This window comes from Aspergillus ochraceoroseus (assembly GCF_002846915.1).
Source record: "Aspergillus ochraceoroseus IBT 24754 chromosome Unknown P175scaffold_1, whole genome shotgun sequence".
Lineage (NCBI taxonomy): Eukaryota > Fungi > Ascomycota > Eurotiomycetes > Eurotiales > Aspergillaceae > Aspergillus > Aspergillus ochraceoroseus.
This window is the reverse complement of record NW_024468476.1, coordinates 3567507-3588745: the sequence shown is the minus strand read 5'-3', so window position 1 is coordinate 3588745 and position 21239 is coordinate 3567507. Positions and strand designations below refer to the sequence as shown.

General features: G+C 48.1%; 10 protein-coding genes across 10 annotated transcripts; 4 read left to right on the top strand and 6 right to left on the bottom strand.

Annotated features, from left to right (window-relative positions):
• The first annotated feature begins 81 nt into the window (after window positions 1-81).
• P175DRAFT_0497966 (class I SAM-dependent methyltransferase) lies at window positions 82-1516 on the top strand. The gene is made up of 3 exons (XM_040896404.1): window positions 82-172; window positions 265-981; window positions 1075-1516. The coding sequence occupies exons 1-3, from the start codon at window positions 134-136 to the stop codon at window positions 1312-1314; spliced, it is 996 nt and encodes a 331-aa protein (XP_040756258.1). The 5' UTR covers window positions 82-133; the 3' UTR covers window positions 1315-1516.
• On the bottom strand, window positions 1307-2517 carry P175DRAFT_0471416 (phytanoyl-CoA dioxygenase family protein). The gene has a single exon (XM_040895089.1). The coding sequence runs from the start codon at window positions 2508-2510 to the stop codon at window positions 1512-1514; it is 999 nt and encodes a 332-aa protein (XP_040756257.1). The 5' UTR covers window positions 2511-2517; the 3' UTR covers window positions 1307-1511.
• A 745-nt stretch (window positions 2518-3262) lies between these two features.
• On the top strand, window positions 3263-6508 carry P175DRAFT_0513723 (Het-C domain-containing protein). The gene is made up of 4 exons (XM_040898769.1): window positions 3263-3528; window positions 3557-3728; window positions 3785-3943; window positions 3999-6508. The coding sequence occupies exons 1-4, from the start codon at window positions 3432-3434 to the stop codon at window positions 6022-6024; spliced, it is 2454 nt and encodes an 817-aa protein (XP_040756256.1). The 5' UTR covers window positions 3263-3431; the 3' UTR covers window positions 6025-6508.
• Window positions 6509-6630: 122 nt separating this feature from the next.
• Window positions 6631-8402, bottom strand: P175DRAFT_0520711 (putative TRAF-like signal transducer; the record flags this gene model as incomplete). Its single annotated transcript, XM_040899162.1, has 2 exons — window positions 7532-8402; window positions 6631-7488 (listed from the first exon to the last, which is right to left on the bottom strand). Exons 1-2 carry the CDS (start codon window positions 8054-8056, stop codon window positions 6631-6633), a joined length of 1383 nt encoding a protein of 460 aa, XP_040756255.1. The 5' UTR covers window positions 8057-8402.
• Window positions 8281-9673, top strand: P175DRAFT_0528374 (syntaxin family protein; the record flags this gene model as incomplete). The annotated part of the gene is made up of 2 exons (XM_040899607.1): window positions 8281-8333; window positions 8689-9673. The coding sequence occupies 2 exons, from the start codon at window positions 8281-8283 to the stop codon at window positions 9671-9673; spliced, it is 1038 nt and encodes a 345-aa protein (XP_040756254.1).
• Window positions 9674-9842: 169 nt separating this feature from the next.
• Window positions 9843-10517, bottom strand: P175DRAFT_0497961 (uncharacterized protein). Its single transcript, XM_040896403.1, has 3 exons — window positions 10328-10517; window positions 10151-10266; window positions 9843-10046 (listed from the first exon to the last, which is right to left on the bottom strand). Exons 1-3 carry the CDS (start codon window positions 10503-10505, stop codon window positions 9957-9959), a joined length of 384 nt encoding a protein of 127 aa, XP_040756253.1. The 5' UTR covers window positions 10506-10517; the 3' UTR covers window positions 9843-9956.
• Window positions 10518-12561: 2044 nt separating this feature from the next.
• On the bottom strand, window positions 12562-13427 carry P175DRAFT_0497959 (uncharacterized protein). The gene has a single exon (XM_040896402.1). It carries the CDS (start codon window positions 13102-13104, stop codon window positions 12784-12786), a length of 321 nt encoding a protein of 106 aa, XP_040756252.1. The 5' UTR covers window positions 13105-13427; the 3' UTR covers window positions 12562-12783.
• A 215-nt stretch (window positions 13428-13642) lies between these two features.
• Window positions 13643-13965, bottom strand: P175DRAFT_0528371 (uncharacterized protein; the record flags this gene model as incomplete). Its single annotated transcript, XM_040899606.1, has 2 exons — window positions 13643-13824; window positions 13908-13965. The coding sequence occupies 2 exons, from the start codon at window positions 13963-13965 to the stop codon at window positions 13643-13645; spliced, it is 240 nt and encodes a 79-aa protein (XP_040756251.1).
• A 2825-nt stretch (window positions 13966-16790) lies between these two features.
• Window positions 16791-18229, bottom strand: ssn8 (cyclin-dependent protein serine/threonine kinase regulator SSN8). Its single transcript, XM_040896401.1, has 3 exons — window positions 17842-18229; window positions 17581-17790; window positions 16791-17524 (listed from the first exon to the last, which is right to left on the bottom strand). Exons 1-3 carry the CDS (start codon window positions 17999-18001, stop codon window positions 16986-16988), a joined length of 909 nt encoding a protein of 302 aa, XP_040756250.1. The 5' UTR covers window positions 18002-18229; the 3' UTR covers window positions 16791-16985.
• A 126-nt stretch (window positions 18230-18355) lies between these two features.
• Window positions 18356-21216, top strand: P175DRAFT_0513719 (calcium-binding mitochondrial carrier protein). Its single transcript, XM_040898768.1, has 8 exons — window positions 18356-18707; window positions 18808-18888; window positions 18971-19178; window positions 19236-19852; window positions 19902-19963; window positions 20016-20119; window positions 20172-20204; window positions 20260-21216. Exons 1-8 carry the CDS (start codon window positions 18578-18580, stop codon window positions 20777-20779), a joined length of 1755 nt encoding a protein of 584 aa, XP_040756249.1. The 5' UTR covers window positions 18356-18577; the 3' UTR covers window positions 20780-21216.
• The last annotated feature ends 23 nt before the right edge of the window (window positions 21217-21239 follow it).

Here is a 21239-nt window from a genome sequence, read left to right as displayed (position 1 = left end):
ATTAGTCACCTGTTTCCTACTTGTCAACTATTTCCTGGATGGATGATTTTCTCTTTCTTTTCCTCTCCTCCCGTCCTTTCCCCCCCCTGCTTCTTCTAGCTAGATCCTACTATCTAGAGCTTTCGTCTAGAGTATGCCGCTGCCAAGTTTAAATGAGCCTATTCAGATCGATGTAGGACTTCTCTCTTTTGTATTTGTCTATTTTCTCGCTTCTCTTCATCCCCCGCTCACCTGCTAAAACCTAAGCGAATTGACAATCTATAGACTAGCGACGAAGACTCCGTCTATGACTCTGAATCCATAGCTGACTCCAATCTCACTTTCGCTTCCTCGGTACGGGACTACTACTATGAAAATGGTCGTCGCTACCACGCCTACCGGTACGGCCAATATCCCATGCCCAACGATGAGGAAGAACAAGACCGCCTAACCCTCACACACCACCTCTTCAAGCTCCTCATAGGAGGTGATCTCTTTCGGGCTCCGGTAGCCCAACAAAATCCGCCCAAGCGTATCCTCGATATTGGCACCGGAACCGGTATCTGGGCCCTTGAGGTCGCCGAGGACTTCCCCGACGCCGAGATTATCGGCACCGATCTGAGCCCGATTCAACCAAGCTGGGCGCCGCCCAATTGCTCCTTTATTATCGATGATACAGAGAGTGATTGGACGTTTACCAACAACGAAGCGTTCGATTACATCCATTCCAGGTGCATGGCCGGTGGGATTGCTGACTGGGAGCGTTATGTGCGCCAGGCTTATGATCATCTCAACCCTGGTGGTTGGGTTGAATTTCAAGAGCATGAAGCGTGGATAAACTCCGACGACGGCACGCATGAACACGCACATATGCTCCGGGATTTGCAGGAAAAGCTAGATGAGGCAAGTTCCAAATTTGGAAAGAAGATGAACATTGCTTCATCGCTGTCTGGGTGGCTAGAGGGGGCTGGATTTACCAACGTTACGGCTGATGTTTATAAGGTAGGCCTCTCATATCCTACTTCTCCTTTCTTTTTTTTTTTCTCTTTGTTTCTCCCTCTTTTGTCTGCGTTGAGTATTTGCTCACAATACCAGTGTCCAATGGGCACATGGCCAAAAAGCCCACGACTAAAAGAGATCGGACGCGTGGGTAAAATGACACTATTCGAGGCGATTGAACCATACTCCCTGGCTCTTTTTACCCGAGTCCTCGGGTGGACTTACGAAGAAGCGCAAGAATACGTCGCCAAAGTGCACCATGAAGTGCTCCATGGCTCCTTTCACGTTTATGTGCTGTTCCATTATACCTATGGACAACGACCCTTGAACGACTAATGATAGTACGAATGCATGATTCTGATGACGGTTTATAAATACCTCATCTAATGTTTTTTTTTTTTTTTGATTCTTTGCCCCTCGCTAGATTTTATCCTTGGGTTAAATTTGGGATCTTTGGGCGGGTTCTTGATGATGGTTACCTGTATATGCACACTATACTACTATCAAGCTATGTATACCAGTACAGGATATGATTACCCTTGAAGCGAATAGCCAACTCCCTCCCCCGTTCCCATCGCCACCAAATTCGCCCGCATTCTCTCCGGCCGCTCCCCAATGCCGAACTTGGCATCCTCCCGCTGCACCCACGCCCCAACCCCATGCTGCAACACGGCCGTTGCCCGTACTTTCTTGTCCTTGTTGTTCTCCGGAGCACTACCCCCCCGCTCATTCAACCCAACACTCCCATGCAAGGTCAACCTCGACTCCTCCCCTCCCTGGAGCTTCGCCTTGTACACCCCCCGATGCAAAATATTACTATCATAGAACACGGCATCCCCAGGCTGTAACTCCACCACCAACTGCCCCGGTAACTCAGCCGCATAGCGATCTGCGTTTCTTTCTTCCTCGGTGCGCACTCGGCGATGCGATCCAGGAACCACCACCAGCGAACTATCAGGACATAAAGCGAGGTTGTATTGCGCATGGAACTGTTTACCCTGGGGGCTTTTGGCCTCCAGTAACGCCTTTTCTTCCTCCGCAGACACCATGTCGGGGATATCATCCCGATGCCACCGAAGCTCGAAATCCTTGGTCTCGGGCGCAACCAGTAAATTGAACAGTTCCATGACTAGGGGTTCTTCTTCTTCTTCTTCTTCTTCTTCTTCCTCTTTTTTCCCACCTTTAGTCGTCGTAGAAGAACAAGAAGAAGAGACTCCCAATAACCCCTCCACTACCCCCAACACCCTCTCGGAAAAATAAAACCGGGCGAATTCCTCCCGCCCCGGCATCTCGGGGTGCAGGAGATGCTGCACACCCCAGATGCCGCCCTCCGAGGCCGGCGGTGGAGTCTTGGGCCAGGGTGGGAACTGTTTTGGCACGGTGCGGAAGTGAGCCCAGGAGCCGGAGCGGGTGAGAGTGGTGGCGTTGTTTGCGGCTTCGCGCAAACGAGTGATTTCGGGGGAGGTGAGAAGGGAAGGGATTACGACGAAGCCATTTTCTTGGAGGGTGGTTAGGTGGGTATTTTGGGTCATTTTTTTTCTTTCTTCTTCTTCAGAGGTAGGTTGGGTTGGGTTGGGTTGGGTTAGAACTGGAGATGGAGAGAATGAGGGTAGGGCGATGGTGGGGGTTATCTTATTTATTATTATATATATCTGCCTGTCTGGCTGGTGAGTGATGTACTGTACCTAAATATAAGAATCCATAGGTGCTAAATTCCACAACTACCTAGGTATGTAGTATGTACTCCTATTTTTATCTCTCAAATAATAATGGATATATCAGATTAGTACCCTAGCTACCCCGCGCAATCTACGCAGTACTACTACTCAAGTACTTTGGTAAATTCATCCGCTGGCAAAGCCTACGGGTACCGGAGTAATGATGATCCGTAATTAGCGGGGTTGTCAAAACATTAATACAAACAACAGGGAAAAGTGCAAATTACAGTCTTGTAAATTAATTACACCCCGCCGCTTCAACAGAATACCTACCCAAGTTGAAATAAGAAGTACACAGAGCAGCAGCTCTTTACTGAGTTCCCCTAATTTAGATCTGAAATAAATTGATTATAGAGTAGTTTTATTTGTCGGTGTGATTTAAGGGTTCAGTCGCTAGTGACACCCAATACACTAAAATCTTTAGGGGTCTCTAGCTATGGTGGGGAAGTCATCTTCATCTCGTATCGCCTCGGATCATCGTCCACGGGTGCCTTTGTTGTAACCTGGGTCAGAACTCAGGAGTCCCAGCTTCAACAATAGCAAATTTACCCCGCCATCACTTCCAAGCCTTCTTCTTCTCCCTCTCCCTCTCCCTCCCTCCTCCCCCCCTCCCAATCGGAAGATCACTACTCAGCCATCTGCATGCACCTTTAATTCTTCTACTATATCTCCCTCATTTTTCGCGTATCTCCTCGATAGTCTCGTGCGTTCTCACTGACTGTCAGTTCCTGGATCATGGCTCCTCGAATGAGTCTGGGTCTGAGTACCCTGCTCGCTTTGGGTCTTATACTTCTGTTGCTCCCTTGTCAGGTTCATGCCTTTGGCGCTGGCAGTACGTCTCTCTCGTTTTACTCCGTAAGAGAAACAGCTCCTAACGCCTGCAGATATCGCCTCCATCTCGAAGGTTGAAGGCCAAAATTGGCGCCATGGAGATATCGAAGATATGCTTAAGACAATTGCATTCATCAAAGGTCACAAGTGGACTTCGAATATGGTCAAACGTGTCTACTTCGGGAACTGGCTACGGGATTAGTAGGCTTTGGTATCGTGATGTTTTGAGACAACGCCGCTAATTTGCGAACAACCAGCTCCCAGGCTATGGATGTCGGTACTCTGAAAAGCCTCCCCGCTGATACTATCCGTATTCTTGTCTGGATTCTCTCGTTCCTCTCGTTTGGGTATGCAACGGCTGAGTTTGAGGTAACGGCCGATAGACTTGGGGTCTACCGTCCTGAGGAACACATCGAGTGAGTCTCTTCCCTCTACTTGGGCATATCTGTCGCTAAATTCGCTTTCCATCAGTAATCCTAAAGATTACGCTGATAACCAAGATGCCCGTCAGTACGATGCCCGACTACGACCCCCAATCCGTCAGATAGAGCTAGACATCGACTCGAAAACTGGCATGAAAAATTACATCGCAAATGAGAACGGAGACTGGGCGACAAGTTCAGCTTACATCAAGTTCAGTTTGGCACGCAGCATCCACTATGGAAGAACATACACTCACGGTGGAAACCGTCAAGGGAGCGAAGAGGATCTGTGCGAGGCGCTTCGATGCTTAGGACAAGGGCTGCATACGCTGGAGGACTTCGCAGCGCACACAAATTACTGTGAACTTGCTCTTCGCGAGATGGGATTCCGTAATGTCTTCCCTCACACCGGCACCCAAACCCAGATCAACCTCCACGGCCATCAGGTGTTCCCGCTTGTAACGGGAACTTTTGGCATGGTGGACTTTTTCCACTCCGTTCTTGGAGAGGCAACGGACCACTTCACTCAGTCTGAGATTAACGAGATGGACACTGCGCTTGGAGATGCTCAGTCGAGTTCGTCAGCCAACTCACTCAGCTCCTTGACCGGGTTGCTGGGCAAAGTACCAGGATGTGGGGACCTGGTTGCGGAGGCCGAAGCTCTGAAGCGTCAGTCTGAAGCTCAACAGTCTGCAAATAATCATAGTGGCGGTCATACTGGATATGTCGCCCGCGAAGTGACTCGTGCGTTTAACGAGGATTCAGAACGCAGTCGAGGCGATGATGGGCACCAGAGCAGAGCCAGCGCAACTCCCAGCAATAGCGAGGGCAAGCCTGCATCAGGCCTCCCAGGATTGCCAGGTTTCGACGCCTCCAAAACCATCGCTCAAATCTACCCCATTCTCGAATTCCGAGATAAAGTCGTCAAGAAGCTGTCCGCGATCATTGAGAAGATCCCTGGTCTAGAGGCTCTAGTCGAGAGAATCACCGAAACCTTGACTGTCTTCATCATGTCCCTGCTCGCTCCATTCATTCGACCGATCATCAATGCTGCCTCGAAATCTTTACAGTCAGGCTCCGCTGGTGTGATCGAATCCTCTGGAAAACACCAGTTTGAACCCTGGACCAACCCTCAATGCACTGACCCTACCCACTCCATGCTGTCCAAAGACCACTTCTCCAACCTTCTCAACGAGCCGGCTGGTTACGTTGCTTCCGCTATTCTCAAATACGTCGCACCTCGCGTCCTCCACGCCTGGCAGGACATCAATATCCCCGAGCAACAGGTGCTCGACGACTGTCTCCAGGTGTTCCATCACCCTGCCCTCCGAAATATGAACAACGAAGCCCACCGCACCATGTTCGAAGCTGTTCAATCCTGGGTCCATCGTATGCCAGACCGCGGCGCCAAACTTAACGATATCCTCAGTGCGGAGGGCGTCAAGTCTGGTAAGAACAACGGAGGACAAGTCGGCCATTCGCATGCACAGCCACATACCGGGGTCGCTGCCCTTGGAGGCACTGCGCACGGCCAAAATTCGGGTCACGGCTCTCAGTCTCATAGCTCCTCTTACTCTCAGCAGCAACACCAAAGCTCCGGCTCCCAACTCCCGTGGGAAAAGCTCTCCGGCCACCTCAGCAGTCTTCCCATCCCTGGAATCTCAAATTTGGGGAAACTTAATAGCGCATTCTCTAGTTTCGGGCTCGGTGGATCGTCAAGAGAGGAAACCACTTCTTCCTCTTCTGCGTCTGAATATCAGGCACCACCGCCGCAGCCCCAGGCATCGCCGTACCACGAGTCTCATTCTCAACACCAAACGCACTCCCATTCGCATTCTCATACACACACATCCACACCTCACCACCAATCAACTGGCAACTACAACGACCAATACAGCACCCACAATACCTATTACGCTGGTGGTGGTAGCCACGGAGGCCATCCGGCTCCACCTCCACAAGAAGGATCCAGATATAACCAGAACCAGTTCCAGTCGGAATCACAGTACGGTTACCCTCCTCCCTCTTCGCAAGGGTACGGACATTCTCATGGCCCAGGAGGGTATCAGTATTAAGAGTGAGGATGATTGAGTTTAGCGCTTTTTCACACTTTTTTTTTGTTTATTTGTAATACAACACAATCCTCTCTATATTTTGTGAAAAGTATGTGTGTTTTTTTAAATCATGATATGATGTACCACCACGTCTGTCTGTACTCAAGGGTGGTGGCAGCGTAGATGAGGGAAGCAGTTGATACCCGGGTTAGGTAGTGGTAGTAGCAATGGAGGAAGAAGTAGATTCATTGTTTTCTTTCCGTTGCTTTCTTTCTTTCTTTCTTTCTTTCTTTCTTTCTTTCTTTCTTTCTTTCTGCAAAACCAACCATACAGACTGCGAGGAGACTTTACATAGTTAGTTATAGCTACTAGCCTCAGTCGGGATCAGAGCACTTACAATCTGTATGAATATTATATATTCTCGTACTAGTATTATTGAATCAGTCAATAAGGGGCAAATAGGAAATAAGGAGGTGTATACATACATGTATATATACACACATACATGATCATTTATTATAGGGAACAAGTACCGTAACTAGAACAGCCAGTGCTCGCATTAAAAAAAAAAAAAAAAAAAAAAAAAAAAAATCATTATTATGTATTCTGCCCCTAAAAAAGGAGAAATCAGAGCTTCGTTCCTTCTCGTCCTGTATCGCTTAATCTGCGCGGACGGAAAAGACCAGGCCCGTTACTTGGCCCTGGAGTCGAAGAGCCTAGCTGGCCTCTACTGCTGGGAGCAGTGGCGGCGGCGGCTCTGGTATCGTTACTGTGGTTTGTGTTGGAGGCTCGTTGGCCCTGGTGTAATCGGGGGTTCATCAGCCATTGAACCTGCATGCGAATACTACTGACGGCGGCATTGGTGTGGGCCATGTCTTCCTTGATGCGCAGGCATTCGTTCATGATTGCCATGCTGGCGCGGGCGTCGAGGTCTGTGATGGCGTGGGACAGCTGGGCGACTTCTTCGCGGAGAGACTCGTGCAGGGAGAGAAGATAGGTTGTGGCGTTGGCGAAGGAGTTGGAGGAGCCGTCTATTTGAGCTTGGTCATTATTGCTGGATATGCCTGGGGTGGTGGAGTTGGAGTTAGAGGACGGGTCGGTGGAGGTAATATCAGGGTTGTGGGAGGAAAGGGCATGTGAGGATTCAATGAGGGTGGAGCGGATGTTGGCCAGGCCGTCCTCGAAGATCTCGTTACGCTGTTGCAGGTGGCGCATAGTCAATTCGAGAGAATCGAGTCGGGAGTTTTGCGCCTCGAAGTAAGGACCGATGGTTATTAGCGGGCAGCTTTGTTCGTGTGTTCCGAGCTCTGCTCGTTTCATCTTCACGGGACAGCCATATTTAGATGCGGCGCAGGGGTGGATGGCCTCTGGGCAGGCATCGATGTGTTCTCTGAGGGCTTTTCGGAAGACCGTCACTTGGCAGTCGGGGCAGGTTGTTTTCAAACTAGGGCATAGTTCTTTGACGTGCTCCTGGAGGAGGGGATGCTTGTTAATAGCGAGAAAATCAGTTAGATTTGCAGGTACCCACCTCATATTCCTGCTCCATAATATCCTCATCGCAGCGCAGGCACTTGTGAAGCCCATGCAGGCATTTGCGTTCCGGACTGAGGTCCTTCCTGCGGGTCGTCATGTCGCATGAAGTAACCGGGCAATCCATCGGTTTATAACCACAGTACTTGTCTGCATGCGACTGGATATGCCCTCTCGGGACAATTTCCTTGCATCCTTCACTTGCATATGGACATCGTGTCGGAATCTCATCGCACATGTTGATTAACAAACGCGGCACGTTGAGGTAGACATCTCGAGTGGGGGTGCGACAGGTGGGACAGGTGAACTCGTCTCGGCCAGAAATGAAGCTGCGGATAGCGGTATTCAAGCACATTTGGCAAAAGACATGGTCGCATTCTAAGCGCACGGGTCGGATGAAAGGACAGTGGCAGATTGGACACATAAGATGGTCGTCATAGTCGCCGACATATTCCAACGCACGCAGGTCAATTAACTCGTCCTGCTCGAGAGCCTCCATGGCGAGGAACTGGTCGAGCTTCATTCTGGAACAGAGGGTGGCGTACTGCCGGCACAAATGGCCCGGTTATATCGTAAGACTGCAAGACGAGTAGGGGTTCTATCAACGAAGGAACTGCCGCGAGAAAGGAGAGGTGCGTTCTTCGAAGGGATCGTCGTCCGTCGAGAATGGTGGGGATGGAAGATGAAACAATAATCGCGGGCAACAACCCATGAGGGGTTACACGATGGCTGGAATCGAGGGATGCAATGCGTCAATTGGGCAGATCAGAATTCAGGGCGATATATGAGGAAAGTCAAGGGTGAGAGGTGGTTGTTTGGGGGGGAATCGTTTCTGGTGGTCGGGTAGATGGAAAAGACGCGAACATGGCGGGGAGTTTGGAGTTGCGCAGAGCAGCGTCATGACCATGAATGGTTGATATTTTGTTTTAAAAAATAAAGAATAACATTATTGTAAACATTGAATTTCACTGTATCTACTCCGTACTCTATAATAAATTAGTTGATACCCAACCGTATATGGGGTTGGTTTCTACCTAGAACAGGTCCCCGACAGACGCCTCTCTATCCTTCATAAATCATGAATCAGACCCAAAATTAAATCGAAATCAACTTATCTCCAGAATATATCAACCTCGAGAAAGAGTGCGTCTCTAGTTCTAAGGATTATGTCAGTTTCCTAGCGCTGATTTCCTCCCCTCCGCAGTTTCCATCCAGGCCTCCTCCTTCAGCCGCTCAAACCTCCCCATTTCGAACATTCTCCGACCAGCACCCCTATCCATCTCCCACACTCTCGCAGTCTTCCAGTCTCACAATGCCAAATCCTTCGCAACTCTTTCTCCTGGCCGATCACATCAAGCTTTCCCTTTTAGAGCGACAACGAGCGATCTCACTGGATCTAGAACCCAACAGCCAAGATGGGGAAATCTCCCGCTCCCTTGAGTCCCTCCGCGAAGGCATCGAGAGCGTGAAAACAAACGTTACGCAGCTAGAAGAATCAAACGACGAGGGGGCCACCGATCTCAAAGACCAGCTCGGCCACCTGCTGTCGCAGTATCGAGACCTTTCGGCCCAGTTTCAAGGCAGCGCCCCGGGCGACAGCGACGATGACCCAGCCCGCACCCCAACTCCACAATTTCCGAACGTCAAGAACTCGTCCCCCGACCTAAAGCAGCCTGTTCCGCAGCATCCGCCGTCGAAATCAGTTCGGTTCATGGATTCCGCGGCCGCCGCGGCAGAGGCCCAAGAAGATGACGACGAGGAGGATCGCAACCGGCGCAATCTGTTCCAGCCCTACCGCGACTCTCCGTCGCCGCCTGGGGTTGATACATCCGATATGTCGAACGAGCAGGTCTACGATCACCATGAACGTGTTATGCGCGAGCAGGACGAACAGCTTGATCGGTTAGGGGAGTCGATCGGACGGCAGCACCAGCTGAGTATTCAGATTGGGGATGAGCTCGACGGCCACGTCGCGCTGCTGGATGGCATGGATGGGGACGTGGACAGACATCAGGGCCGGCTGGACCAGGCAAAGCAGCGATTAAACAAGATCCGAAGAAGCGCTGGCGACAACTGGAGCCTGATGACGATCATCGGATTGATTATCATCCTGGTCATCCTGATCGTCATTTTAAAATGAGTTTGTGTCAGCGTCGTTCCTGTTTCATTATTTGTCATGCTTCGATATCTACTTCCGGGTGGGAAATACTGCTAAGGCGCTCTCGATGGTTTTCACTTCTTTCTTTCTCTAGGCGGGCGTCGCCATTTCCGCTTGACCGGACACTCCCTTGAATGCGATTGGAATAGGCGTTGGGATGGACTTGAACCTTGTATAGTCACTTATATCTGCTTTAATCATACAATCCTATACACTATTATAGAAGACGTTTCTCTCCCCCGCTGTGGAAGTCAACACCATAATACTACCTCTTTTTTCCAGCCTCATTCTTCATTCGATTCTGCACGTCAATGAAATCCTTATTGTCTTCCACCTCCCCTCGATCCGCTTTCACCTATACCCAATCAGCACATCCCTGTCACCGTCACGCATCCCATTGCCATCCACATCTATCTATACCGGACATACCAAGAAAGGGAGGGGGAAGACTAGACTCACCGAAGCCTCACTATTACTAGCCAGATCCGGGCTCCATTCCGCCGTCCCCTCCTCCTTGGATTTCTTCACCTGCTTGTTTTTCTCTCGTTCATAGACTTGGTCGAGGTCGTCGCGGCCTGGGCATTAATCAGTGTGAATACAGAGCGAACTACAAAAGCAGGCCACACACACACGCACCGTGGTCTGATTCTTTGAGAGTGGCTTGAGCGGTAGATGAGTGGAATGGTGCTGTTGGTGTAATTTTGTCTCTATATGGATAGTTATAGTTATAGTTATAGTTATATGGATATGATGTTGGTTGAAAGGCAAGAAGACGTGTTAGGCTGATGCGGCGGGTGGGAATTAGGAGGGACATTGTTGTTGTTTTCTGTCTCCTTGTGGATTACTGTAAAGCTCGAGATGTGTTAGCTCTCTCTCTCTCTCTCTCTCTCTCTCTTGGTGGTTCTCATGCTCTTGTCTTGTGGGTTGGTTGTACTCACGTACTCCGTACAAGGTCAAGGTCAAGGTCAAGTTTAGTATACTTGCTTATATTCTGGGTTCAGAACATGCAGCTCATCAGCTATTTATCAAGAACGCAATAGACCTGCGTCATTGCTGCTGTAATCCAACCAAACCAAACCCTGGACGATGTGGGTTGAGGTTGAAGACCAAAGTGTTGAATGTCATTGGTGACGTCATGCCAATGAATGATGCATCGCCCCGGTTTTCTCAGGCTCTCGTTCTGATTTTTTGAATTTTTACATTGTACAGTGGCTTTTTAACTACAGAGTACTTAGCTGTGTTTCCAATTTAGGAGGGTCAGTCAACATGTTTTGAGGAGTGTTATAGTACAGTGCTCCGTACATAGATAGGAGACCTATCTATATCTTTTGTAGGGGAAAGAAGGTGGACTTCACCAGATCAGGTGGGATTGTATTAGTAGTTCTGACTCTCCCATCTTTACAGGACTTTGTATAGTACGTTTGTACCTTGGTCTGCCAGTCGATCGTAAGCACAAGCCACTTGCAGGACCAACATGGCAACGACGTGGTTTCATGTTGCGAGATAACAAGTACCCTGACGGGATTGGGTCAAATCTAAAGAGACAACCCTAATCAAAGTTTTACATCTATGCTTATAAGCGCACTGAAGAACAAATGAGATTGGATTTAATAGTGACAGTAACGAAAGGAAGCTGGTAATAATAGTAACTCATACACCATATCACTCTCCGGAAGTCCCAGAAGTCAAAGTAACAAATCCAACCGAATCAACGTGGAAGCAAAGGAGAATCAAAGTCGAATCAAATCATCGTCGGCCAACGACGCAGCAGTAGTAAAACAACATTTTTAACTGTAACGTGGTCTACAACCCGTACAATCGCGGGTGACCCCATATATTGAACTCCGCATCCAATCCAGGGATTCACAGCCCGTTGACCTAAAGCAAGAAGGATTGCGTTGTCACCACAACCCACATATACACGAATGAAAAGAAAAAGAAAAAGAAAAAAATAGAAGAAAAAAAGGCCAGAGCCAATACATGCGAGATATAAAAAAAAGAAAAATCACAGCAAACCTTGCAAACAAGTTCAACAGAGCCCAACCAATGCAGACGTATATCGTTTCCGCCTTTCTAGATCCCTAAAAAGCATCAAGTAAAATCCATCCCACCCAAATATTGCAACCAGGAAAACCCCAAAGAAACATGGCAATTCGCTAAGCTGATCTGGCAAAGCCGCCAAAGTACTCCAAGAAACAACTCCGTGCCGTAAATGAGCGCCCAAATGGCAAATCGCCGCGCTTTCTATACATCACTGTGGCCAAAAACCCCAAGGCCAGATATAGGTATTTTTGTTTTTCCCTAACCGAAAGATAAGAAAACAAGGTATCGCTGGAGATATCGAATGCGGAAATCGAATCGCAGGCGCCGTCGCTCGCAGAAAGTCGAAAAAGCATGTCTAGAAAGTGATGAAGTCGTGATCGGAGGAGAGGGTATATACAGGGGAAGAAAAAAGACAAATGTAACCTTTTGTGTTCCGCGTGCTCGTGAAGCAGAAAAGGGGAAATTTGGGTTTGATCGTGAAAAAAAAAGGGAGGGGGGAGCCGTATCGAAAAATTAGAAAACAAACAGTAAAATATTATAACCCGCGGTTAGGGAGACCGATGATGCAGAAGCCGAACGAAATTGAATAACGCGTCATGGGCGGACGGTGCTGCCTCTCGCCAGTGGTTGGCGACTCGGCAGATTATGGCTTTCACCATCGGCGCTGAGAATTCTGTATCGAGCCCGGGGAGATCGAGGTAGGGGGGCTGGCCATGGTCATTCCAGTATTAGGGTTGATAATAGGGATGCCCTTGCGGGTGCGAGCAGCGGACGGCTGTTGAAAGTTCATTTGAGCGAGATTACCAGTAACCCCTGAATGAATAAAAGAATTCGAGGAAGCGGGGGACAAAGAAATCGAAGGCGTGACCTGCTGGACGGGCTGGATCTGATGCTGGATGGGAGAGATATCAGGCGAACCACTGGAAAGAGACGAACGGTCCGAAGAAGCCGAGTGGATTGAGTGAAGCTGGAAGAGGGGATATGATGGTCAACAAGGGGGTTCTGTGGGATGAAGGGTAGATTACTACCCGAAGGGGGGCCACCCGAATCTAGCGGAGGGAGGGTTTGGACCCCAAATGGTGAAAACATACATCGTCCTCGGTGAGAAGACCAGGGCAGAACTCCAGGTCGTCGTCCAGATCGAAGGATCGTCCAGCCTCAAATCTTGCACGGAAGGCTGTCACAGCGGGAGCCTCTGCGAGCTCTCGCATGCTTTTTACGCCTCGAAACTGGCGCTGAGCATTCTGAGCCGCCATCTTGGGGCCCCTACGAGAACGGCCTCCATGGTGGTTGTTCGAGGTTGTCAAGTGCGCGCCATGGTGGGGGGTCTGGTGGTGCTGCTGGTGCTGTCCGTAGAAATATGTTGACATCTTGGCGTATGCGTGTAAAAACGACGAACCAGGAACAGAAACGTTAGATCGTTGAGCGAGTCAATATATACAGTGTGGATGTGCAAGCAAGGACCAGCAGGCGAGGGACTCTTTTTTTTTAGAGGCGAACGACTTTTGGATGAAAGGAAACGAGAAGCAAGAATGGTCCCGAGGAAGGTGGAATGCAACTTTCGCAAAGAATTTGATATTAAATCCGAGGGGATCAAAAGAAGAAAATAAGACGTAGGTAGTAATAGCAGTAGATGAGAAAAAAAGACGAAGGAAAAGTGAATGTTGGAAGGTTGGGTTGAATTTGCGCTTAGTGGTTGTGTGGGATGGGGAATTATCGATGGATGGCGGGACATGAGAGAAGAAAAAGAGGGAGGGAAGCGGTGGCGCCAGTTGAGGGAAGGCAAAAGAGGAGAGGGGAAGTTGTTGGTATTGAATTTGTTGGTACATTCTGCTGGGGCTGAGTCTGCGAGTGGAGCCACCGCAAGGGCTCGCCTGCTGTAAATTACGGTAACCAGATTTATCAGCGCTAATTTTGGTACGGTAAATGTTGCAACGCACTTGTTCCACACGCTTCCACGCCAATTGCAGAGCTAACCAGGGCTAACCAGGTCACACACCAGTGGCGAGTTGGATAAATACCGCTAATGAAATTTCGAGTAAACGGGTGGATCTTCACCAATGAAAATATCCCGAACCGACAGTGGGCGGCTACTCAGTGGAGCGAAATGACGTCTATCAAAACCAGACTAGGCCGCTTTGGGTCGAGGCCTACTCCCCCTACAGAAACACACCAGTGACACTGACACCACTCTCCTCCACGAACAAAGCCTGGCCGTGATCAAAGTTCATTATCAGCTTAGCCGCTTAAGGCTGTCTGTCGTATCACTCCATCGGAGTCCTGAAGGAAGGATGCATTTCTGCTGGGCTGCATATAGCATCCCCCTGATGATTGGATGGATTACTGGGAATGAAAGAAGAGGGGAAGTGGGTCTGGTGTTGTTTTCACTTTTCAGTGAGATGCTGTGACTGTGTGCCTCCAGAGCTGGCAGAGTCGTGGCATGTACGGAGTACTAATATTACTACCTAGGTTCGAACTATTTCTTTCCTGTTGCTTCTCCTATAAATCATTCATCATAATTATGGCCATGGGAAATAATTAATAATTATCAATAATTAACTATACCAGGTTTTCTTGTAATCTCGAAAAGGAAACTTGAAGAAGTTGCCCAGGTCAGATTGTGGCACCGACTTGACTTCCGAAGACAGGCATGCGCTGGCAAACTGAAAGTCATGCGGGTAATGATTTGCACCTCCATTTTGGTACCTTTCCTTGAATGGTGCAATTTTACATAGTACATCTCACGGGTCCATATCCCGACTTCCAGATCGGGTTGCACCTGTATTACTGGTATTAAGTATTTGGCCCGTTTGAAGAGTTTTCATCTGCAATCTAAAGTTTTCTCCGCAATGATTGACTTGTTCACTATTGACTATAATAAGGGCACAAGCCACAATTTGTTATGTACTGTTTTAGTGGCTAAATAATAGATGACTCCATGATGCCATTCTCAGGAGTAACTAACTAATCTCCATACATTCTCTTTGGGCTGTCGAGTATGGATTTTGTTGTTCTACCCCTTCAAGGGAGTGTACTACTACCTCACAGCACTAGACATCTCGATCATTCCAATCGTAGCCTTCTCCAAACCATTTACATAATGCTCGTACTCTACTCTCGATTAAAGCTCTGTAATATTTATCATGGTATTCTTTCGTATTCCGAAATAATATTCATGGCTAGTCCTTCCCTCGACATGTTTGACGACATCAGGGGTATTTGGCACCTACTCTGTAGCAGTAATAGGAGCACTATGCAACATCCAGCCACTGGATTTGTATCTGTTAGTTAACTAGTTAGTTAGTTACTGAATGCATGTTGTGAGGAAGCAGTCGGTCGCTGCAGCCAATAAGAGTTGTAACTTAGATAGCAGCGGCTACTGCAACACTTAGCATGTACAAATAAAGGGTCTAGGTCTCTGGGAGTATACAAAAATAATGGAGTCAGGGGGTTCCGTACGTTGCCGGCAGTTTCATGCTAAAGACCCTCCTGAATACTGTTGGGCTGCAAACGAAGATCGGTCTTCCCCATGAAAGTACTCTGTAGTATGGAGGACTCTCTGTACTACATACTGGAAGGTGAAACTCTTGCGTGTTTTATTTACGGTTTGCTTCTTTATTGTAATATAATTACGGAGTATCTTAATTATTATCCAAAGATATGGAAGGACACACTCTCGAGGTTCAATTTGGCAAACTCCATTACACGGGCTGTCTTATCATAATTAAGCGTTACTCCGTTACTCCGTATATCCAGCCTCGCTACGAGATTCAGCCTTGATTTCCAAGTTCTTTTGCTGGAGTAAGCCTTTGATCGGTTGTCTTTTCCTCTAGGTAAACTGGTACATAAACTTTACTTTGTGCCGACATTCGGAGTAAGCGGGAGCACGTACCATTTCGCTCAGCAAGGGATAGGAGAGGACACATAGGAGGTAGTCTACGGATACTCCGTATGGGATCGATCTGGATTCTGAACATGGAACCTACCAGTCTGGACAGACAGATAGATCCAATTCAATGTCGTCATTGACTCTAGGCCAGCGGAGTTTTGTTTCTCACGGTTACTCCGGTGGCAGTGCCGGTATAGCGGTATGCTCCCCAGATTTGAGCACGATAACGCTGGGAATAATAGCACTGGAATCTAACCCATCACGCAGCCCCCGCTAATAGAACGCATACTATTTCCCAGTTTATCGATAGCGAAAATACATGCATGATTGGACCTTTCCATTCTTCGAGATTCCGGGCTTCCAGTGTTCGTGGTCGATAACTACCTAGCTAAGGTACGGAGTACACCAGAGTTAAACCCCTTGGATACCTCAAGCACCGGAATTTTCCAGTCACTGCCCTTGTTATGATTTCATCATCTACGGATAGATGGTCTTTGACATCCACCCCAAAAATGATCCGAGGAAGTTTCGTAGTTCTTGTCCTAGCTAGGTTTTGCATTCCACGAGACAAGACAAGCCCCCCCCCCCCCAATCAAATATTATCGTCGAGATGACTGTCTAAGACAAATTATGGTACAAATACCTCCTCTCCCTCCTGAAAATAATAACAAACACCAACGTTGAAGCCGCGAGCGTTCTTAAGCTCTCGGGATCCTGATTCAAGTGGAGGCAAGGGGGCAGCTACCCAACCTCCTCCTCCTCGCTGTTCTGTCGAAGATCTGGAGAACGGATATGATTTCCTCTAGGTAGGGACTCTTGTATGGAGGCGTATTTGCTTTTTGTTTCGGGGAATATGCACTTTTTTTTTCGATTTACTAGTGCCTACGGAGCTAAACTAGGCAAAGCATGCATGTAGATGGGTTTGGGATTGTAGGATGTAAGTACTCTGTCTGTACTCTGTAGGTATGTAGTAAATGTTGAGTTGCTCGCTACGCGATTTTTACATCTCGTCTACCGACTTGCTCAGGGTAGAGCTTGTCGTTGTATGCTTTATGCATGGGTAAAGGGGGAGGGATATGTGTGTTATATATATATAGCTGAGAGAGAAAATGTTGAGGTATTTTCATTATGAACCCAAATATATATATATATATATATATACATACATAGAAAATCACTCAAGCACAAAGATCTTTCGGTTTAGTTTGATGTATGCTATAATATATACTCTAATACCACACCATACGTGATAGATAAATGTTGAATGTCATGATTCCCTAATACAAGCGAAAATTGGACATGGTTTAATCCAACCAAACCTAAACGCCGGCGCCATTTGATGAATGAGAGGGCAAAAAAAAATTATTTTTCCAAGGTCTTCCCCCTGATCATTCTGGTTAGTAGCTCTTTACAGTGCTTCTCACTGTATTGTTCCCACACTTCGTAGAGAGACACCAGCTCCTGTGTACATTCAATAACCGCTCTGATGTCAACCTCACTTTCAGCAAGCCAGGCAACGAGCTTCTGAATTCTAGGCGGAGGTCCAGCTCCATTCTTATCGCCCAAAGCTGCGAGGATATTCATGCCACCGTCTCGCATTGCCGCCGCTATAGGAGCTGCAGTTCCATGGAAGGCGGTTTGGCTACTCGGTTTGAAAACAACAGCCACAATAATTGCCATAACCGCAATAACATGGGGCGGGTACAATAATGGCAAGTCGGTTAGATAGTGGTCGTTAATCACAGACCACGCAAGAGCCACCTCATCTGATGTAAGGGATAATTCTGGTTGGAGGTCCGAGAGTGTTCGGTATGGGTGGTGCACGATAAGTTGTGAGTTCATCTCGGAGATCAGTGAAAACTCGCATTCGCCGAGCTTCGAGACATCCGGAGCGATAAACTCTGCCCATTTGTTTAGTGGCGAGTAATGAACAGCGGGGTTTTGGAAGGGGTTGTACCTGGCCAAAGGCCGCGAGCTTCACCAACAACAAATCGGATATGTTGCGGGCACTCTTCCATTTTGCAAGCGAGATAGAATGCGGTGGTAGTGACAAGGTATGGGTTTGTGTGCCTGATTTCGTTCTTGGTATAGTATCTCTTGATATAGACTTGGGCTGTGGCGAGGGCTTGTTGTCTGGTTGACATCCTCTTGCCCAGCTTTATGAGCTCTACCTGGTATTAGCTTCTGCTTTGTTTCACAGCCAAACTTTGTATCTTACGCTGACTGAAGTAGATGTTGAGTAGTCTTTGGTCTGGCAAAGGAAATTGGGAATGTGCGTTTTTATCCTTCTCTTTGAAGCTCTCCCGAAGCTCCGTCAGTCGCTCCCGAGTAAACAGCCAATGTCGCCGTTGGGTTGATGCCCAGTAGTTAGCAGCCATTTTGGCTGATTATACAAGCGGAGAGATCTTCCAGTTTCCAGCAAGCCCGGGATGGCCTCTTCGTCATGACGCTGAGCTGCGGGGCGGGGGACGGGGGACGCTCGAGCTAAACACACCCACGAAATGTGCAATTTCCCAATGTATATCAGGAGAATACAGACAATTATTTCAGTGAAATAGAGGGATTCACTTGAACCCTGTTGGTTCTATGACAGACAAGATGCAAAGTAGACCGCGATCTTCGGAGCAGAGCGATATTCCAGAAATGGAATAGTAGGGCTGAGGTCCCGTGAACCCGGGCCGGGACTTTTCTTTCTTCCGGGTCATTTCGCGGCAAGGAAGCAAATCATTGCGGCTGGATTTCTCATGGATATTATCGGGCCTCAAGTTAGTCTGCGATAGTATATGCTATACAACTGCTATCCTTATACGTCAACCCTGCGGATTCGATGCCCAAGTTATTCCTACAGTCTACGCTCCCCTAATGCAACGGGGATATATCCAAACCGGACCCCTGTGACCCCTCCTTGAAAAGAATGACGGGTATCCGGGAATAATTTTACGAGTTACCGAAACATGGCCGTCGGCGAGTCGAAGGATGAACGGGACCGAAGAGTTGCTAAACTCTGGATGCGTCTGGGTGCCAACAAGGAGGATCACTTGGATTTCAATGGGCTAAAGAAGGGCCTGAAAAAGATTGATCATCGTGAGTTTTTCTTTCGTGACTTGATCCTGTGCATTTATTTTCTTGCACCTGACTATCCCGGCGGATCGCGGCTCTGACGTTTTTCTCCCATCCCCTCCAGCACTCAAAAATGCAGACAGTATGCTGCGGAACATTTTACAGGCTGTCGATACCAATGGCGATGGGTTCATAGATTACTCTGGTAAGACCACACACACGTCTTGTATCTTGACAAGTCCTCGAAATTCGAGAAACTGGCACCCAACCTAACAAGTATCCTCCAGAATTTCGGGCCTTCATCGACCGTACCGAGCTTGAGCTCTCGCAGCTTTTTCAGAGTATTGACCACAACCACAACGGAGAGATCGATAAGAATGAGCTCAAGACCGCGTTCGCAAGCTCTGGCGTCACGGTATCGAACGCCAAGCTTGACGAATTCTTCGCGGATGTAGACACGAATAAGGATGGAGTCATTTCTTATCCCGAGTGGAGGTATAAATCCTATGACGGATCAAATGAAGGTTTTCACGAATGACTAACGTCATGCAGAGACTTCCTTCTCTTTCTACCCGCCTACGCATCCTACGACCTGCACGCTGTCCTCTCATACTACACGGCAACCGGAAATCTAAACCCGGAAGGAGATGTCCACATCAACGATCTGCAGGGTTTAGGTATAGACCCTTCGTTTCTTAGACATTATATTTTGACCATCAAAAGTTTTTTGTACAATATTTTCCCAGCACACATTTTGACGACATTTATCCCATCAGCCTATGCGGAAGCTGCGCTATCACGGTCCCAGTCTGCGTTTGAGAGTGATCCCATCTCCTTTGATGGTGACTTGGAATTGGAGTGGCTTCCCATACCCAGGACTGTCGCCATGTGGATGTCCTTTCGATATTATGAACAGAAGTTGACCGAAAATACTCCTCAATTAGGTTATTTTCTTGCTGGTGGCATGGCAGGTGCCGTGTCCAGGACAGCCACAGCACCGTTTGATCGTCTCAAAGTCTATCTTATTGCGCAGACCGGATCGAAATCGCCGGCTGTCCGAACTGCGAAAGATGGAGCTCCGTTGAAAGCTGCAGGCAAGGCATCGAAAACCCTCCGTGATGCGGTTAAGGAGCTATGGCGGGCAGGGGGTATCCGGAGCTTGTTTGCAGGTATGTCAAGGAGCTTCCCACTGCGCTAATGTACACTGACAGGGGGAAGGCAATGGGTTGAATGTAGTAAAGGTTATGCCCGAGTCGGCAATTAAATTCGGGGCCTATGAGGTTAGACTATCTCTGCAGGGTGAACGTGATTACAAGTGCTGACGACCTGTAGTCTGCAAAACGTGCTTTTGCTCGTCTCGAAGGACACAATGATCCGAAACACCTTAAGCCGACATCGCAATTTCTGTCCGGAGGATTTGGTGGAATGGTTGCACAGTATGTCACTTGCTTTGGCTTAGTTGTGGATGCACTACTAACGAGATGGCAGATGCTTCGTCTACCCCCTTGACACTTTGAAGTTGTAAGTAACACATACGCACCTGACTGCAATGGCTCTGAATCTCACATATTACTAGCCGAATGCAATGCGAAGTTGTAGAAGGCGGCCTGAAAGGTAACCAGCTCATTGTGGCAACCGCACGAAAGGTGTGGAACAAAAATGGCCTGTTCGGATTTTTCCGCGGGTTACCTCTTGGTTTAATTGGAATGTTCCCTTATGCCGCCATTGACCTAACCACATTTGAATACTTAAAACGTGCCCTGCTTGCCCGAAAGGCTCGGTTGCACAACTGTCACGAGGACGATGCTCCTCTCAGCAACTTCACTACAGGTGCCATTGGCGCCATTAGCGGAGGTTTTAGTGCCTCTATTGTCTATCCATTGAATGTCCTCCGAACCCGATTACAGGCCCAAGGCACTGTCCTTCACCCTATCACATACGATAGCATTGGCGATGTTGCCCGGAAGACGATCCAAACTGAAGGTTTCCGTGGATTTTACAAGGGTCTAACGCCTAATCTTCTCAAAGTTGCGCCTGCCGTATCCATCAGCTACGTTGTCTACGAAAATTCAAAGCGAATGCTTGGGCTGAAATAAAGACGTGCAGCTGTGCACGCCTCACTTCCAATCATTTACAAGCTCATGCCACTTGGCTCTTTTTACCTTCTTGCTGGCTATTTACAAGCGTTTACTGAGATACCCTTAAATCCAGTTGCCTTACGCACGACGCCATGATCCCTTAAGGATGGAAGTTGAGGAGGTTTCTTCTTTCCGTTCGTTGAAACCACAGCGGACGAATGCAGCTTCTTTCCCGCCACCCTTACCATCCTAATCATTCTCTTACCCGCCCATACAATTGCTTTGTTTCCTTGAGTTAGACCTGTTTGTTTCTGGCATTTCGAGATTATCATCTCCTCCAATAGCCAATTGTTTTGGGTTGGATTGCCACAACAGACCCCCACACTCGCATGGCAAGGCGTCGTGCGGTAAAGCATATAATGGAGTTTTTGTTACCTTTTTTTTTTTTTTTTTTTCTTTCTCCTTTTTTTAAAATTTA